The 15,259-nt window shown below is 50.6% G+C and overlaps 1 protein-coding gene across 1 annotated transcript in view; it reads left to right on the top strand.

The window, feature by feature from the left end:
- KAT2B (K(lysine) acetyltransferase 2B) overlaps positions 1-15,259 on the top strand; it is a 75,487-nt gene that overhangs the window by 7,468 nt on the left and 52,760 nt on the right. The window contains exon 5 of the mRNA XM_010856746.1: positions 13,901-14,046. Coding sequence (XP_010855048.1) covers positions 13,901-14,046 — 146 coding nt within the window. The remainder of the gene's footprint in view (positions 1-13,900; positions 14,047-15,259) is intronic.

Raw genomic sequence — 15,259 nt, 5'->3', positions numbered from 1 at the left:
TGGTGGTGGCCGCCTGGAGAGCAGCCCTGCACATCGCCTATGATCAGGCCGGAGGCCGTGATACATGTTTCAGTAAACAGACTGGATTGTCCAGAGGGTGTATGTTGAGTTGCTGCTGACAGTGGTTTTCTGAGGGCGTTGGGGTTGTGGGCATTTAAAAAATATTTTCCCTCTTTCCTTCCTTCTGCTCCGCATTCGGTCACTTCCTTAAAATTGAAACGTCTGCACATGTTCAAGTGCTCTTGGGATTATCACCAGAATGCCGGAGTCTGTTTATTTGTCCTGGTGTCAGGGCTCTGACACTAGGAAGCTTCCTCTTTTAGAAAGAGGACTATGCCCCCCTCCTTCCTCCCTCCTTTTTTTAAAAAAACTTATTATTGTGGAAACTTTCATGTATACGTAAAGGAAGGAAGGATCATTTAATATAATAAAGAGCCTTGTATCCGTCACCCAGCTTTAACAATGATTAACATGTGACAGTTTCCCTCTCTCCCTTTTTTGGGCCAGAGTGTTTTCTTTTAAGCAAGGCATCTTTTCTGATTCCTGCAGATTGCTTCTTTTTCTTTATGATTTCTTTGTCTTTGGCGGTGCTGGGTCTTCATCGCTGTGTGCGGGCTCTCTAGTTGTGCTGAGCGGGGCTGGCCTGCAGAGTGTGGGCTTGCCACTGTGGAGCCTCTCCTGTTGCAGAGCGTGGGCTCTAGGCTCACGGGCTGCAGTGGTTGCTGCTGCATGCAGGATCTTCCCAGGCCAGGGATCGAACCCGGCTCCCCTGCATTGGCAGGGGGGGTTTTTTCCACCCCGATTACTTCTTAAGTATTAACAACAGTGTAGAGGGTCAGGGTGTCATGGAAGCTTGAATTTTCAAAACCTTTCCATCTGTGTGCACCGTGCTGTTTTCACAGTCACTATTCTGAGCCTGGGGAATTTGGATCCTACAATACGTGTAATGTTCTCAGACTTGTCAAAACAAAGCATCCAGGCCTACCGATTGATAGGGTCTGCTCTGTTGATTTGCTGTTGGGTGTCCTTTGGTTCAGCCAGACACGCTCTTTTGACATTGAGCTCTGGTTTCACACGGTCTCTTGACAGTGACTTGCACCCTGGGCATCCTTGGCCTGCCTTAATTTGATACTCTCTGTGTCTCCTGGGTGTAAATCGCAGGGCCCACAGTCTGATTACACAGAACGTTTGATTGGGAGTTAGAAGCGACTCTAGGCCTGGCTGGGCAGGTTACCTGCCCCCTAACCACTTTGCTGTTTAGAATCTTCACCACAGAATGGAGCTTGCTACATTTGTCTAATGAGCATTTGAATTGTAGCTGCTCCAAATTGAGATGAGCTGTAGGTGTGAAATCCAGGCCAAATGTTGAAGGTTTTGTATGAGAAAAAGTGAGATATTTCATTAATTTTGATTACATGGTGAAATGATATTTTGGATATATTCGGTTAATAAAATGTATAAAGATTCTTCAAATTAATCTCACCTGTTTCTTTTTTCTTTAATGTTGCTACTGGAAAACTTAAAATCATGTGTGTCAGCATTGTATTTCTGTTGGATGGCGTAGGCCCAGAACATTCTACTCCATTCTCTAAAGTTATTTGATATTTGGGATTGTTATAATTACATCCAAAGTTTGACAAAGGGGCCTAACAGAGCACTTCGTTTGGCCCAACACATCTCCTTACTTTAGTATTAATCAGAATTTCTTATTTTGGGACTGCTTGTTTAAGTGGCAGCCTCCCTCTATGACCAGGACACGAGGAAACACCCATTGTGATCACAACACAACTGGGATTTTTGTTGTCTTTTAGAGTCCGTTGTTGTGAACTGTGCTGAGACATACTGCTTATTAAATTTGAGTAGTGATAATGTTTTACAGGTTTATGGAGATTTCTTATTGTTTTGTTTTTTAATTTATTTATCTTTGGCTGAGCTGAGTCTTCCTTGCCGTGTGGGCCTTTTTCCAGTTCCCGAGCGGGGGCTCCTCTCCGGCTGTGACGCTCAGGCCTCGCACTGGGGTGGCGTCTCCTGTTGCCGAGCGCCATCTCTGGAGCAGGGCTCAGTAGTTGCGGCTCCTGAGCTCAGTCACCCTGCGGTATGTGCGGTCCTCCCAGACCAGGACTGAAGACCACGGCGCCGTCAGGGAAGCCCCTGATTGTTCTGTTAATGCCATCAGATTTTCCTGATACACACATGTATTTAAACATCAAAAAAGTGGAAATTGGTGTTTATTCGACCTGGGTTCGATCCCTGGGAAGATCCCCTGGAGAAGGGAAGGGCTGCCCACTCCAGTATTCTGGCCTGGAGAATTCCATGGACCGTGTAGACCATGGGGTTGCAAAGAGTCGGACACGACTGAGTGACTTCCATTTTCACTTGTGGTTATCTCTGCTTACCTGCTTGTTTACGGTAGAAACTTTCCAAGCAAAGTAAAGACCAGCATTAACAGTTACACCAGACTTGTTTCTTGAGCAGCGTAGCTTACCACCTGTGTTTTTCTAATGGACTGTTGAAGCTGATCTGGCGTTTGTACCCCAACATCAAATTAAATCTCGGAAACTTTTGGAGATTTGGAGATTTTGGAAATTTTGGAAAGAGTTTTGGGTGAAGTAGCAGAGAATAGCTTTATTGATTTGTCAGGCAAAAGGGGACACAGCAGGCTAATGCCCTAAAAACTGTGTGTTTCCACCTGGCAGGTAGCGCGAAGTTTTACAGTAATGGTTCAGAGGGAGCCATCAGCTGGAGGACCTTCTTCCGGTTGGTTGGTGGCGAGGTCATCGGGAGTTGGCATCAAAAGCCTTGTTCCAGCTGCTCTGGGGTCTGCATGCTTACGGGCAGCAAACACCTAACTTCTCCCACGTGGTGGGGGTTTCATAGCTGAAAGCTGCTCAGAGTCACTGCTGTGTACCGCGTGAGGGGTCCCGGGACCCTGCCTCCAGGCCGCCTTCTTTCTGACTGCTCCTCCCTTGCCTCGCATCCCCTCCCTTCCCTGACTAGCAGCTGTTTGAACCTGCTGTTTGGAATTTCTGGAAGGTCATAGAGGAGGAATGAAACCTGTTCCTGTAAGCAAGAGATGGGGACACGGGAAGGCTCTCCTGCCCGGGAGCCTCACAGGGTCCTGCCTGGAATCACAGGGGACCAAGCCCTCCTCTGTGTTCCCACCACATCGCGAGCCCCACACCACCTGGTACCCCGGGCCTTGTGTACACGTGTCCCTGGCAGATGCCACGTGACTGACATGTGGGGCCCAGCCAGACACAGACACAGCCACCTGGACCAAGTCTGCTTATTCCTCTCGGGAAGGGGCCCCTGTTTTTCTGTACGCTTTCTCCATGGCCTCAGAGTTGTCGGGAGCTGTGAGTCTGTGGCAGGATTCAGGGATAAAGCTGGTAGCATTTTGTGCTCACTTGGTATATCATTACTTTCCCAGCACCCTGAGGTCCTGAAGTCCTGGGATTGCTTTGAGCCCCCGGGGTCCTGAAGTCCTGGGGGATTGCTCTGAGCCCCAGGGTCCTGAAGTCCTGGGATTGCTCTGAGCGCCTGGGGTCCTGAAGTCCTGGGGGATCTCTCTGAGCCCCCGGGGTCCTGAAGTCCTGGGGGATTGCTCTGAGCGCCCCTCTCACCAGCTGGTCCTGTGCTCACACCTGCTGCAGCACCGGGAGCTGAGTCTCTTCTTGCACACCTGGCTTCCCACACAGGCGTGTGTGTGCGTGGTCAGTCGTGTCCTCGCAGTCAAATCCGGGCATGCTCTTCTGCTTCAGCCCACTGGGCGCCTATTCCTCTCAGGACGGAGCCCCCTGGGCTGAGTGTGTGAGGGTAAGGTGCCTGCCGGCCCGTCCTCCCCTCTGCCTTGCATGTGGAGGCGCACAGCGCTGGCCTTGACCTTCCGTCCTTCCCCGCAGGGGAGCCTGACTCGCCTCTGCGTCCTGGCTAACCCAGCCCTTGGTACAGAGAATCCAGACCTCCCTGTAGCTGCACTGCAGCAGTGCTCACCTCGTTTAACTGTGGTCCTCTAACCATTGTTGCTTTTCTATGCTGGATGGACATGAAGGCAAAACAAGACCAGGAGCTGACTGTGGCTCGGATCATGAACTCCTTATTGTCAAATTCAGACTGAAATTGAAGAAAGTGGAGAAAACCACTAGACCATTCAGGTATGACCTAAATCAAATCCCTTACAATTATACAGTGGAAGTGAGAAATAGATTTAAGGGACTAGATCTGATAGAGTGCCTGAAGAACTATGGATGGAGGTTCATGACATTGTACAGGAGACAGGAATCAAGACCATCCCCAAGAAAAAGAAATGCGAAAAAGCAAAATGGTTGTCTGAGGAGGCCTTACAAATAGCTGAGAAAAGAAGAGAAGCTAAAGGCAAAGGAGAAAAGGAAAGATATTCCCATTTAAATGCAGAGTTCCAAAGAATAGCAAGGAGAGATAAGAAAGACTTCCTCAGCAATCAATGGAAAGAAATAGAGGAAAACAACAGACTGGGAAAGACTAGAGATCTCTTCAAGAAAATTAGAGATACCAAGGGAATATTTCATGCAAAGATGGGCTCCATAAAGGACAGAAATGGTAGGGACCTAACAGAAGCAGAAGATATTAAGAAGAAATGGCAAGAACACACAGAAGAACTGTACAAAAAAGATCTTCACGACCCAGATAATCACGATGATGTGATCACTCACCTAGAGCCAGACATCCTGGAATGCGAAATCAAGTGGGCCTTAGGAAGCATCACTACGAACAAAGCTAGTGGAGGTGATGGAATTCCAGTTGAGCTATTTCAAATCCTGAAAGATGATGCTGTGAAAGTGCTGCACTCAATATTTCAGCAAATTTGGAAAACTCAGCAGTGGCCACAGGACTGGAAAAGGTCAGTTTTCATTCCAATCCCAAAGCAAGGCAATGCCAAAGAATGCTCAAACTACCGCACAATTGCACTCATCTCACACGCTAGTAAAGTAGTGCTCAAAATTCTCCAAGCCAGGCTTCAGCAATACGTGCCCGTGAACTTCCAGACATTCAAGCTGGTTTTAGAAAAGGCAGAGGAGCCAGAGATCAAATTGCCAACATCAGTTGGATCATCGAAAAAGCAAGAGAGTTCCAAAAAAACATCAGTTTCTGCTTTGTTGACTATGCCAAAGCCTTTGACTGTGTGGATCACAATAAACTGTGGAAAATTCTGAAGGAGATGGGAATACCAGACCACCTGACCTGCCTCTTGAGAAACCTGTATGCAGGTCAGGAAGCAATAGTTAGAAATGGACATGGAACAACAGACTGGTTCCAAATAGGAAAAGGAGTACGTCAAGGCTGTATATTGTCACCCTGCTTATTTAACTTATATGCAGAGTACATCATGAGAAACGCTGGGCTGGAGGAAGCACAAGCTGGAATCAAGATTGCTGGGAGAAATCGCAATAACTTCATATATGCAGATGACACCACCCTTATGGCAGCAAGTGAAGAGGAACTAAAGAGCCTCTTGATGAAAGTGAAAGAAGAGAGTGAAAAAGTTGGCTTAAAGGTCAACATTCAGAATACTAAGATCATGGCATCCTGTCCCATCACTTCGTGGCAAATAGATGGGAAACAGTGGCTGAGTTTATTTTTCTGGGCTCCAAAATCACTGCAGATGGTGATTGCAGCCATGAAATTAAAAGATGCTTACTCCTTGGAAGGAAAGTTATGACTAACCTAGATAGCATATTCAAAAGCAGAGACATTACTTTGCCAACAAAGGTCTGTCTCGTCAAGGCAATGGTTTTTCCAGTGGTCATGTATGGATGGGAGAGTTGGACTATAAAGAAAGCTGAGTGCCAAAGAATTGATGCTTTTGAACTGTGGTGTTGGAGAAGACTCTTGAGAGTCCCTTGGACTGGGAGGAGATCCAACCAGCCCATCCTAAAGGAGATCGGTCCTGGGTGTTCATTGGAAGGACTGATGTTGAAGCTGAAACTCCAATACTTTGGCCACCTGATGTGAAGAGCTGACTCATTTGAAAAGACGCTGATGCTGGGAAGGATTGAGGGCAAGAGGAGAAGGGGACGACAAAGGCTGAGATGGTTGGATGGCATCACTGACTCGATGGACATGGGTTTGGGTGGACTCTGGGAGTTGGTGATGGACAGGGAGGCCTGGCATCCTGCGGTTCATGGGGTTGCAAAGAGTTGGAAACGACTGAGCAACTGAACTCAACTCAACTGACATGAAGGGGATTGAGTTTTTCCCTAGTTCCTGGTATGTTTAGTTCCTTGGGTATCACTGGATTTTTGCTAAAATATCCATTGCATTCACAGCCACTAAAAAGATGGCTGGTGGCGTTTATTCACAGAAGGGTTTTTATGGTTCATGATCGGTACCTGATCTATGCCGAGTGGTAGCTGCTAGCCATGTGTGACTGATGACCAGACTTGAAAGGTGGCTGTTCCAGTTGAAATGTGCTGCCCGTGGAGAATGCGAACCAGTCTTGAAGACTTAATATGAGAAAAGAATTTAAAATATTTTAATATTGAGTATGCATTGAGATAATTTGGTGTCCCCATGGACGGAAGAGCCTGGTAGGCTGCAGTCCATGGGGTCGCTAAGAGTCGGATAGGACTGAGCGACTTCACTTTCACTTTTCACTTTCATGCATTGGAGAAGGAAATGGCAACCCACTCCAGTGTTCTTGCCTGGAGAATCCCAGGGACGGCAGAGCCTGGTGGGCTGCCATCTGTGGGGTGGCACAGAGTGGGACATGGCTGAAGCGACTTAGCAGCAGCAGCAGGTTAGATACAGTGTATTACAATTGACTTCACCTGTTTCTTTTTACCTTTGTAAAAGTGGTTCCTAGGGGCTTCCTTGGTGCTCCAGAGGTTGGCCTGCCTGCTTGCACTGCAGGGGGCAGAAGTTCAGCCCCTGGTCGGGGGGCAAAGATCCTGCAAACTGTGCGGTTTGGCCAGATAGTTTTAATTAACATGTTCTTTGAACACCTATTAGAAAATGTTAACGTGGTTGCTAGAATATTTAAATGTGGTTAAATGTGGTTCTTGGGTTCCCCGGTGGTTCAGCTGGTAAAGAATCCATCTGCAATGCAGGAGATGTGGATTCGGTCCCTGGGCCAGGAAAATCCCTTAGAGCAGAGAATGGCAAGCCACTCCAGTATGCTTCCCTGGAGAATTCCATGGGCAGAGGAGCCTGACAGGCTCCAGTCCATGGGGTCGCAATGCCTGACACACACACACCCACCGACATGGTTCACATATTCCTTTGGATTGAGCTCTCTAGAGGGTTCTTACTCTTAAATGACCCTTTTTCTCCATTCCAGATGTGAGGTTACTGAAGATGAAACCACTTTTATTTTTTAAATTCTTTCATTAAATTTTTTTTTACTGGAGTATTTGACTATGAAGGCTTACCACGTTGTGCTAGTTTAGGTGTACAGCAGAGTGATTCAGCTGTCCCTCTACCTGCCTACCCATCTATCCATCCATCTCTATAGTGTTGCGGATTCTTTTCTGTTACAGGAAACTACTTTTAAATTAGGAGACTTTTGCGTGTGGTCGGAAGCTGTCATTGAAGGACTTCATTTGATCTCTTCTAGCCTTGACCTCAGATTTCCAGGAACCGAATACGTATTTGAGCAGCTTGCGCATCCCCCAGATGCCGTGCCGCTTGCTTTCTGTCCGGTCCAGAGGAACGAGCCGTGCTCTGGCCCCGCCGCAGGGCCTGAGAACCGGGCTGCCCCGAGAGGAGGAGGTGCTTACTGGGGGCCAGGGCTGGAGGCGCGAAGGTCACGGCCCGCTCGGCGAGGCGCGGCGCTGGGGTCCCTAGCGGGTGGCTGTGGCCCCCTGGCGTCTGCGTTCTGACCTACTGCACCGTGACCACCGCCCCGCCGGGGAGGCGCACGGTGGTCAGCCTGCCGCCCTGGAGGCGCCTCTTGCCCTTCGCGTGGTGGACGCTGCAGGGACACCACTGCTGGAAGTGAGCCTGCCCCAAGTTGGGGGTTGGTCCTTCTTGGGTAATTATGTGGATGCTTTGTGCCAGGATCTCGGACGACGGTTTGAAATGAAAGCAGGGTCCTTTAGGTTTGACTATCAAATTCCAGGTGGAAGAAAGATTTTTCGGACGACGGTTTTCGGACGACGGTTTGAAATGAAAGCAGGGTCCTTTAGGTTTGACTATCAAATTCCAGGTGGAAGAAAGATTTTTTTAAAAAAACTTTTCTTTGGAAATGTTTTCAAGCTTACAGAAAAGTGGTGAGAATAGTAACAAGGAACATCCCATGTATCTTTTGCCCAGATGTACCTGTTGGTAACATTTTGCCCTGTTTGCTTTGTCCTGTACTCTCACATGTGTGTGCACACGCCCACACTCACATATCACACGTGAGTCTGTGTGTGTATGTGTCTATTTGTATGTATTATACTTTTTCTGGATCATGTGAGAATAAGATGCATTTATATCATGGCTTTTTCCTCTTAAAATACTTAAGTATATATTTTCTAAAAATCAGGATATTCTTTCTTATAAAAAGTTTTTTGTTACTTTTTTGCCTGTGCTGCACAGCTTGCAGGATCCTCATTGCCCAGCCGCCGCTGCCCCCCCACCCCCACCCCCTGCCACAACCTCTGGACTGCCAGGGGATTCCCGTATATTCTTTTACATAACCTCAGTTTAGTTACCAACTTCAGTAAATATTAGCATTGATGTAATACTTCATCTAGTGCTTGCTTGTGTTCCAATTTTAGAGTTGACCCAAAAATGTCTTTTAGAGCGTTTTTTCCTCTCCATTAAGCACCCAGCAGGCTAGGATCACATCTGTATGTAGTTGTCACGTGAAAATCAGACAGTGAGTCTCCTCTCCTCAGCACTTGCAGAAGCTTCTGACAGCAGATGCACAGGCTTTTCTACTCAGCTCTCCAGCAAACCCCGACGTTTGGCGTCCAGCAACTTAATTCCAGCACTAGTTGCCTGTGATTAGCGCAGACCCCACAGGGGCCGGGGTCTGCACCCCCTTCAGATGCTGATCCCAAATTCAGGTCATCACCCGTCTTTCCCACTGGCCAGCTGTAAACTGGAGGTTCCTACTCCTGGGCTTTGATAACTTTGCGTAGTGGCTCACAGAACTCAGGAAAGCAGTCACTAGATTTCTGGTTTTTTCATAAAAGGATACAAGTCAGGAACAGCGGTGGAGGAGAAGCCTGGAGCAGGGTGGGGTGCACAGAGCACCTCTACATCTCCAAGCGGGCCGCCTCCCAGCACCTCTCGGCTTCCCCTCCCGGAGCCCCTCAGTTCAGGGTTTGACGGAGGCCTCTTAGGCATGGTGGTCAGAGCATTGGCCGGTAGTGATTAGCTCAGCCTCCAGGCCCTCTCCCCTCCCGAGGTGGGGGTTCCAACCCTCTCCTCTCTGTGTGCTTCCCCTGCCCGCAGTCCCCATCCTTGGGGCTTTGCAAAAGCCACTCATGGAAACGCAGGTGTGGCTGGAATGGTCTTTATGAACAACAACAGACACTCCTTTTGCTTTATTGTTGCCATCATTTGTGCAATTCCAGGAGTTTTCGGAGCACTTTGCGAAGAAGACCAAACGTGTGTTTCTTGTTACAAGTCACAGTGTCAGTGCACGCCTCTCCCGTCTGCTCTGATGTGGACCAGCTCCTCCTCCCACCACCCTCCCTCTTTTTGTCTTTTATGATACTGATGTTTTGGTAGAGCAATGTTTTCAATTTTAAGACTAAACCTGTTAAAAGCTGGGAGAAAATACATTTTTTTCATCTTTTGATTCTACGGGAAACACCTTTGCAAGCAAGACCTTGAAGAAATGCCAGACATAGATTTGACTTTCTGAAAAATGTAAAATTCCTACATAATCAAACCACAAACCAACACACAAAAACCCCAACGAATCTGGGAGGACAGACAGAAAAAGACCCCCATCCTAGAAAAGCAGGCAGAGGACCTGAATAGGTAGCAAGCAAAAGAACAAACCCGAGTGGCCAGGAACACGGAAACAATTCCAGGGGCGTTCCCGTGAGTGCAGATCACAGCGGTGGGGGACTTTGGTTTTCAAAAGGCTGGTCGTGAGCAGAGTCTCCACTGTTAGCCAGTGTGGGGAGGGCTCTGTCTCAGCGCTCATGTGGTGGACTGGCACGGACTTTACTGGGAAGACAAATTAGGGAACATATATCAAAACTTTCAATAGCACTGACTCTGTTATGAGTTCTGTGGCTGAATTAACTGTTGTAGATTTGTGCGTTGTAGTATAGAGGCGTATCTCTTCAAGAAAATACACTTTTGGCTCATTGAAGTGAACTGATTTGCATCAAAAGGTTTCTTTGGAAAAGACTGAGTTTTTTTCCTTCAGTAGTGAGTGAGTCCTTGGTTAAATATGAGTTCAGTAAGTAGTTTAGCTTTTCAGTTAGAGTGAAGTGTATCTGGGTTTTGCATGATGTGCGGTTGACTTTGGGCACCTTGGTGAATCTGTTTAATTCGCTTGTGCATGCTTTTGTGCTCAGTCGCTTCAGTCGTGTCTGACTCTTTACAACCCCATGGACTGTGGCCCGCCAGGCTCCTCTGTCCATGGGATTGTCCAGGCAAGAACACTGGAGTGGGTAGCCATGCCCTCCTCCAGGGGATCTTCCTGACCCAGGGATCATGCTATGTAATGTCTCTTGCAATGATGGGTGAGTTCTTCACCACTAATTCTGGGAAGCCCCTAATCCTGCCCATCAGCCCCCGAGGAGCCATCTCTGGACTCAGTAGACATGGGTCTGATGGGGATGGTCTCCCTCCCTCCCATGGCGACAGAGCAGTCTGGGGGAAGCCTCGAGGTCCCCGTGATCAGAGGTGGGAGTGGGGAAGAGTGTTGGGGGTGCCCAGCTGTGTCTGGTGCGGGCACTGTGCCAGGGAAGGGCGTGAGGCAGTAAGAGCCAGGCTCCTTGGCCGGAGGGGCCGCAGTTCTGAGGGTGACCTCAAGGACTGTAAGTCCGAGGTCAAGTGTGTGGGGACGGTGGTGGTGCCCGGGTTGTTGGGGTGGGAGGTGATGAGGGGTGCGGGGATGATTGGGTTGGCGTGGGGTGTGGATTTGGTGAGAGAGAAAGCTAAGTGTAGGGTGTTCAGAGATCACAAGGAGCGTTGGTGAGAGGGGCCCGTAGCTGGAGAGCCTGAGAACGTTACCAGGTCCGAGTGCGCCCTGCGCGCTGCACAGTCGGCCAGTGAGCCCCAGAGATGAGGCCTTGAGGCGAGGACTCCTTTTATTAGGCAAGTTGGCTGACCTAGAGAAGAGCAGACTAGTGTCTTAAAATACCCATTTATGGATTTTGATGGATATGGATCCATATAAATTTATGGATCAGAAACGGAGGGGTAAGGAAACACAGTACAGAGACCATTTAATTCTGGCAAGCCCCAGGCAGAAGGATGCGCTCGCTTCTTTAGGGTCATACACAGGTGGGCAGGTTCAGGGTACCTCCCTGGGAGCGAAACTGGAGCTCTTTAGTTTAAGAGAGGCAGAGGGGCAGGGTTCTCTGAGGCAGGCCATTATGTACGATTATAACAGCAAAGACAGGAGTTCAAGTCTTAGCCTGGAGTCAAAATTAACCCTCCAGGCTACTAAGTACCGATGCCCTGTGGTAGGCTGTCCGCTTTCTCACCGTGGGGAAGCGTCTCTTTCTTGGCAGCTTGTCCAGAGCAGCTTTTTTTCTTCTCTGGTGGGTGGTCTACTCCCCCTGTTTTCATCTGATCTCCCCCCTCCACCTCAACCAATTATCCATTCTAGAAGTTTAGCCCTTTCCGTGCACTCCATGTAGCCCCACCCCCGACCTGCCCCTCCCTTCTTTCCGGAGGAGAATCCCCACGGTCTTAGGCTGTAAGAGTCGCCCTGGGTCCAGCAGAGCCTCGCCCTCCTCCCTCTGGGAACCTGCTGTTGTGTTTCCAAGTTTCTGCATCACCAGCTCTGGTTCTCTGTACCCGGGGTCACACAGAGCTTGAAGGAGAGATGACGGATTCCCTTCTGGGCAGAGTCAGAAGCAGGTAGACCTCCTCAGGTCTCCTGTCTTAAGCATTTAAATTTCCATCTAAAAAAAAAAATAAATAAATAAATTTCCATCTAGCCTGCTCTTCACCATGTGCAGGAGGCGGTGCTAGTGGTGAAGAACCCGCCTGTCAGCAGGAGACTTGGGGTGCAGGTTCGATCCCTGGGTCGGGAAGATCCCCTGGAGGAGGGCAGGGCAACTCACTCCATATTCTTGCCTGGAGAATCCATGGACTGAGGAGCCTGGTGGGCTACAATCCATAGGGTCGCAAAGAGTCGGACACAACTGAAGCAACTCAGTGTGCCCTTGAAAAAGGCAAGGAAAGGCCCACCTCTGCTCTCCACAGTTGAGACTTTCTTTAGAAGTCATCTCAAGCACTTCTAGGTCCAAGGATTTTCAGCCAGCACACCAAGAGCTCTGCCTCAAAGGATCGCTCTTGCAGGGCCTCTGTCTGTCAGCAAGTGTAGTGACGGTTCCTGGAGACAGACTGAGAGCTGGGCCGCCTCCCGGAGGTGCTCCTGGTGGGTTCTCGGTCGGCTTACCTCCGGAGACCCTCACGGCCCCCAGAGACCCTCGCGACCCCGAGACACCCTTGCGACCTCCAGAGACCCTCGCGACCCTGAGACACCCTTGTGACCTCCAGAGACCCTCGCGACCCTGAGACACCCTTGTGACCTCCAGAGACCCTCGCGGCCCCCAGAGACCCTCGTGGCCCCGAGAGACCCTGGCGACCTCCAGAGACCCTCGCGGCCCCAAGAGACCCTCGCGACCCCCAGAGACCCTCGCGACGCCGAGACACCCTCGCGACCTCCAGAGACCCTCGTGGCCCCGAGAGACCCTCGTGGCCCCGAGAGACCCTCGCGACCTCCAGAGACCCTCGTGGCCCCGAGAGACCCTCACGACCTCAAGAGACCCTTATGGTCTTGAGAGACCTCGAGAGACCCTTACGAGTGAGGAGGACATGAAGCGAATCAGCTAATCATCCAAAAAGCACATGTGTTCGTGCTTCAGGATTGGAGTCAGAGCTGCTTTGCCTTCAGACCGTGTCTCTGCCTTGCGGGCTGACACTGGAGGAGACAGCGTTCAGTCTCAGCCTGTTTTCTCAACCGTAGAACAGGGTTACTCAGACCTACCTCATGAGATGCTTTGAGGATAAAATGTGTTCACCTCGAAAAATGGACTGGATTTGGGTAGAAGAGAGGACCGGGGCATGGGAGGGGGGCGATATGGATAGTTCACCTAACGATAGTGAGGCCACAGAAGGAGGCAGGGAAGGCGGTTTGGGGCGCGACCTTGGAGGATGCTGACTCTTGAACGCAAACTGGCCTCAGGGTTTCGCTGTAGAGACTGAGCTTCCAGTGTGTCTCAGGGCTGAGGAGAAAGGCTTCATTCAGATTTTACTGATATTTTTTCGGTTTTTACTGAGATGTGATGTTCTTGGCCACCAGAACTGTTCGCAGGACTTAGATCTAAACGCTTAGGGAGTTTCGTTTCTGTATCCTCTGAATCCACAGTCCTCAGATCCTAGATCCAGGCTCCACGGCCACAGGGCCCTCTTGGCCTGATGGGAGTTGGCTTCTATACGGACATAGCAGAATTTAACGTAAGTCAGTTTTGTGAGCAGACTTCAGTCTTGTAGCAGTTCAGAAAGTTCCTCTATTTACAATGCAATCTGATGTATTGGTATTCCAGAAGGTTCCTGGGAGAGAATGTTCCAGACTGGGACTTCCCTGGCAGTCTGGTGGCTAAGACTCCATGCTTCCAGTGCAAGGGGCATGGGTTGGCCCCTGGGTAGGGACTGGACCCCACAGGCGGAGAAGCCTGGCTGTAAGGAAGGGGTGAGCTGTGCTGACTCCCACTGTGCTCCTTTCTGTCCACAGCTGCTCACGTGTCGCATCTGGAGAACGTGTCGGAGGAGGAGATGAACAGACTGCTGGGCATCGTGCTGGATGTGGAGTATCTCTTTACCTGCGTCCACAGGGAAGAAGATGCCGACACCAAGCAGGTTTATTTCTACCTGTTCAAGGTGAGACGTCCACATTTGGAAAGGCTTGCTTCTCCCTCTGTCTGTCCAGATGCAGCAGGTCACGGGCGGCTGGCCCTGGATCTGCGGAGGCGTGTTTCTCCAGGGCACTCTGCTGTGGGCACCGTGCTTGGAGCGCACCCCTCTCCCTGAGTGCCGCCTATGTGTCGGCCGAGTTGGGTATCTTTATGTTCGTGGATTTCTTCCCATCGCGCCCTGTTCATCCCTCCGTCCATCCATTTGTCCGTCCAAGCATGTGTCCAACCGTCTGCCTATCTGACAAGGACTTAGTGCATGCCTTCTCTATGCGGGTGCTCGTGTGGGCGTGAAGCCTGGGTCCCTGGGCAGCGAAGTCCTTGGCTTCGTGGAGTTTAGGTTTCAGTAGGAGAGGCGGAGACCGTCAGCAGGTCTGCAGTGTGCGGCCCGAGCCGGCAGAGTGAGTGCGCTCCGCTTGCGAGGGCGCCGGCGGGCGGGGACTAGGGCCAGGAAGACTAGGGCCAGGGAGGATGAGCTGACGGCTGCACAGCGACGCGAGCGGGGGCCAGGGGCTGCCCCTGAAGAGGGCTGCGGAGGCGCCTTCTGGGTGGGGCGCGGTCACACGGCGTCAGACCCCCGGTGGGCGTGAAGCCCCCAGCCCAGCCCAGCATGGGGGGTGGTGGGGTGCGTGTGGTCACAGAGCATCAAGACCCACAGTGGGCATGAAGCCTCCAGCCCAGTGCGGGGGCCCGGCGGCGGGGAGGCAGGAGGCCTGGCTGGATGGTGGCTGGACTCAGCGTCCTAAGCACAGGAGCGAAGGCTAAGGTGGGTGCCTCCCCGCTCCCCACCCCCTGCCTCCTTGGGGAGCAGCCTCAGCTCCAGAGAGTTCCAGTCCTGTTTCCCTAGATGTGGGTTGGTTTGCATTGACGGGGGGAGGGAAGTGGTGGGGGTGGGTGGGGGAACAGAAGAAATTCAGGTCACCAAAAAGAAGATTCGCAAAGGTGGCTGACAGAAGGAATAATTTAAAAAACCCCAAACCGACCATTCTGGGCTCTGTAGACTATACTGTGTTGTGTAGCCCTTACAAGGACCTTAAAAACAAAACCCCGATCCCTTCACCGGAGCTGACACCCAGGAGGCGTTTGTATCTCCTCGCGAGGCTGGGCTTCATTTCCTGTGACCAGGAGTTTGCTCTTTTGCTCTGGCAGCCAGGAATCTCGGCAGGTTTCCCACCCAGTTC

Source organism: Bison bison, unplaced genomic scaffold (assembly GCF_000754665.1).
Source record: "Bison bison bison isolate TAMUID 2011002044 unplaced genomic scaffold, Bison_UMD1.0 scf7180017864374, whole genome shotgun sequence".
Lineage (NCBI taxonomy): Eukaryota > Metazoa > Chordata > Mammalia > Artiodactyla > Bovidae > Bison > Bison bison.
Note: the sequence above shows the minus strand (reverse complement) of the source record. Positions and strands in the feature narration are given on the sequence as shown.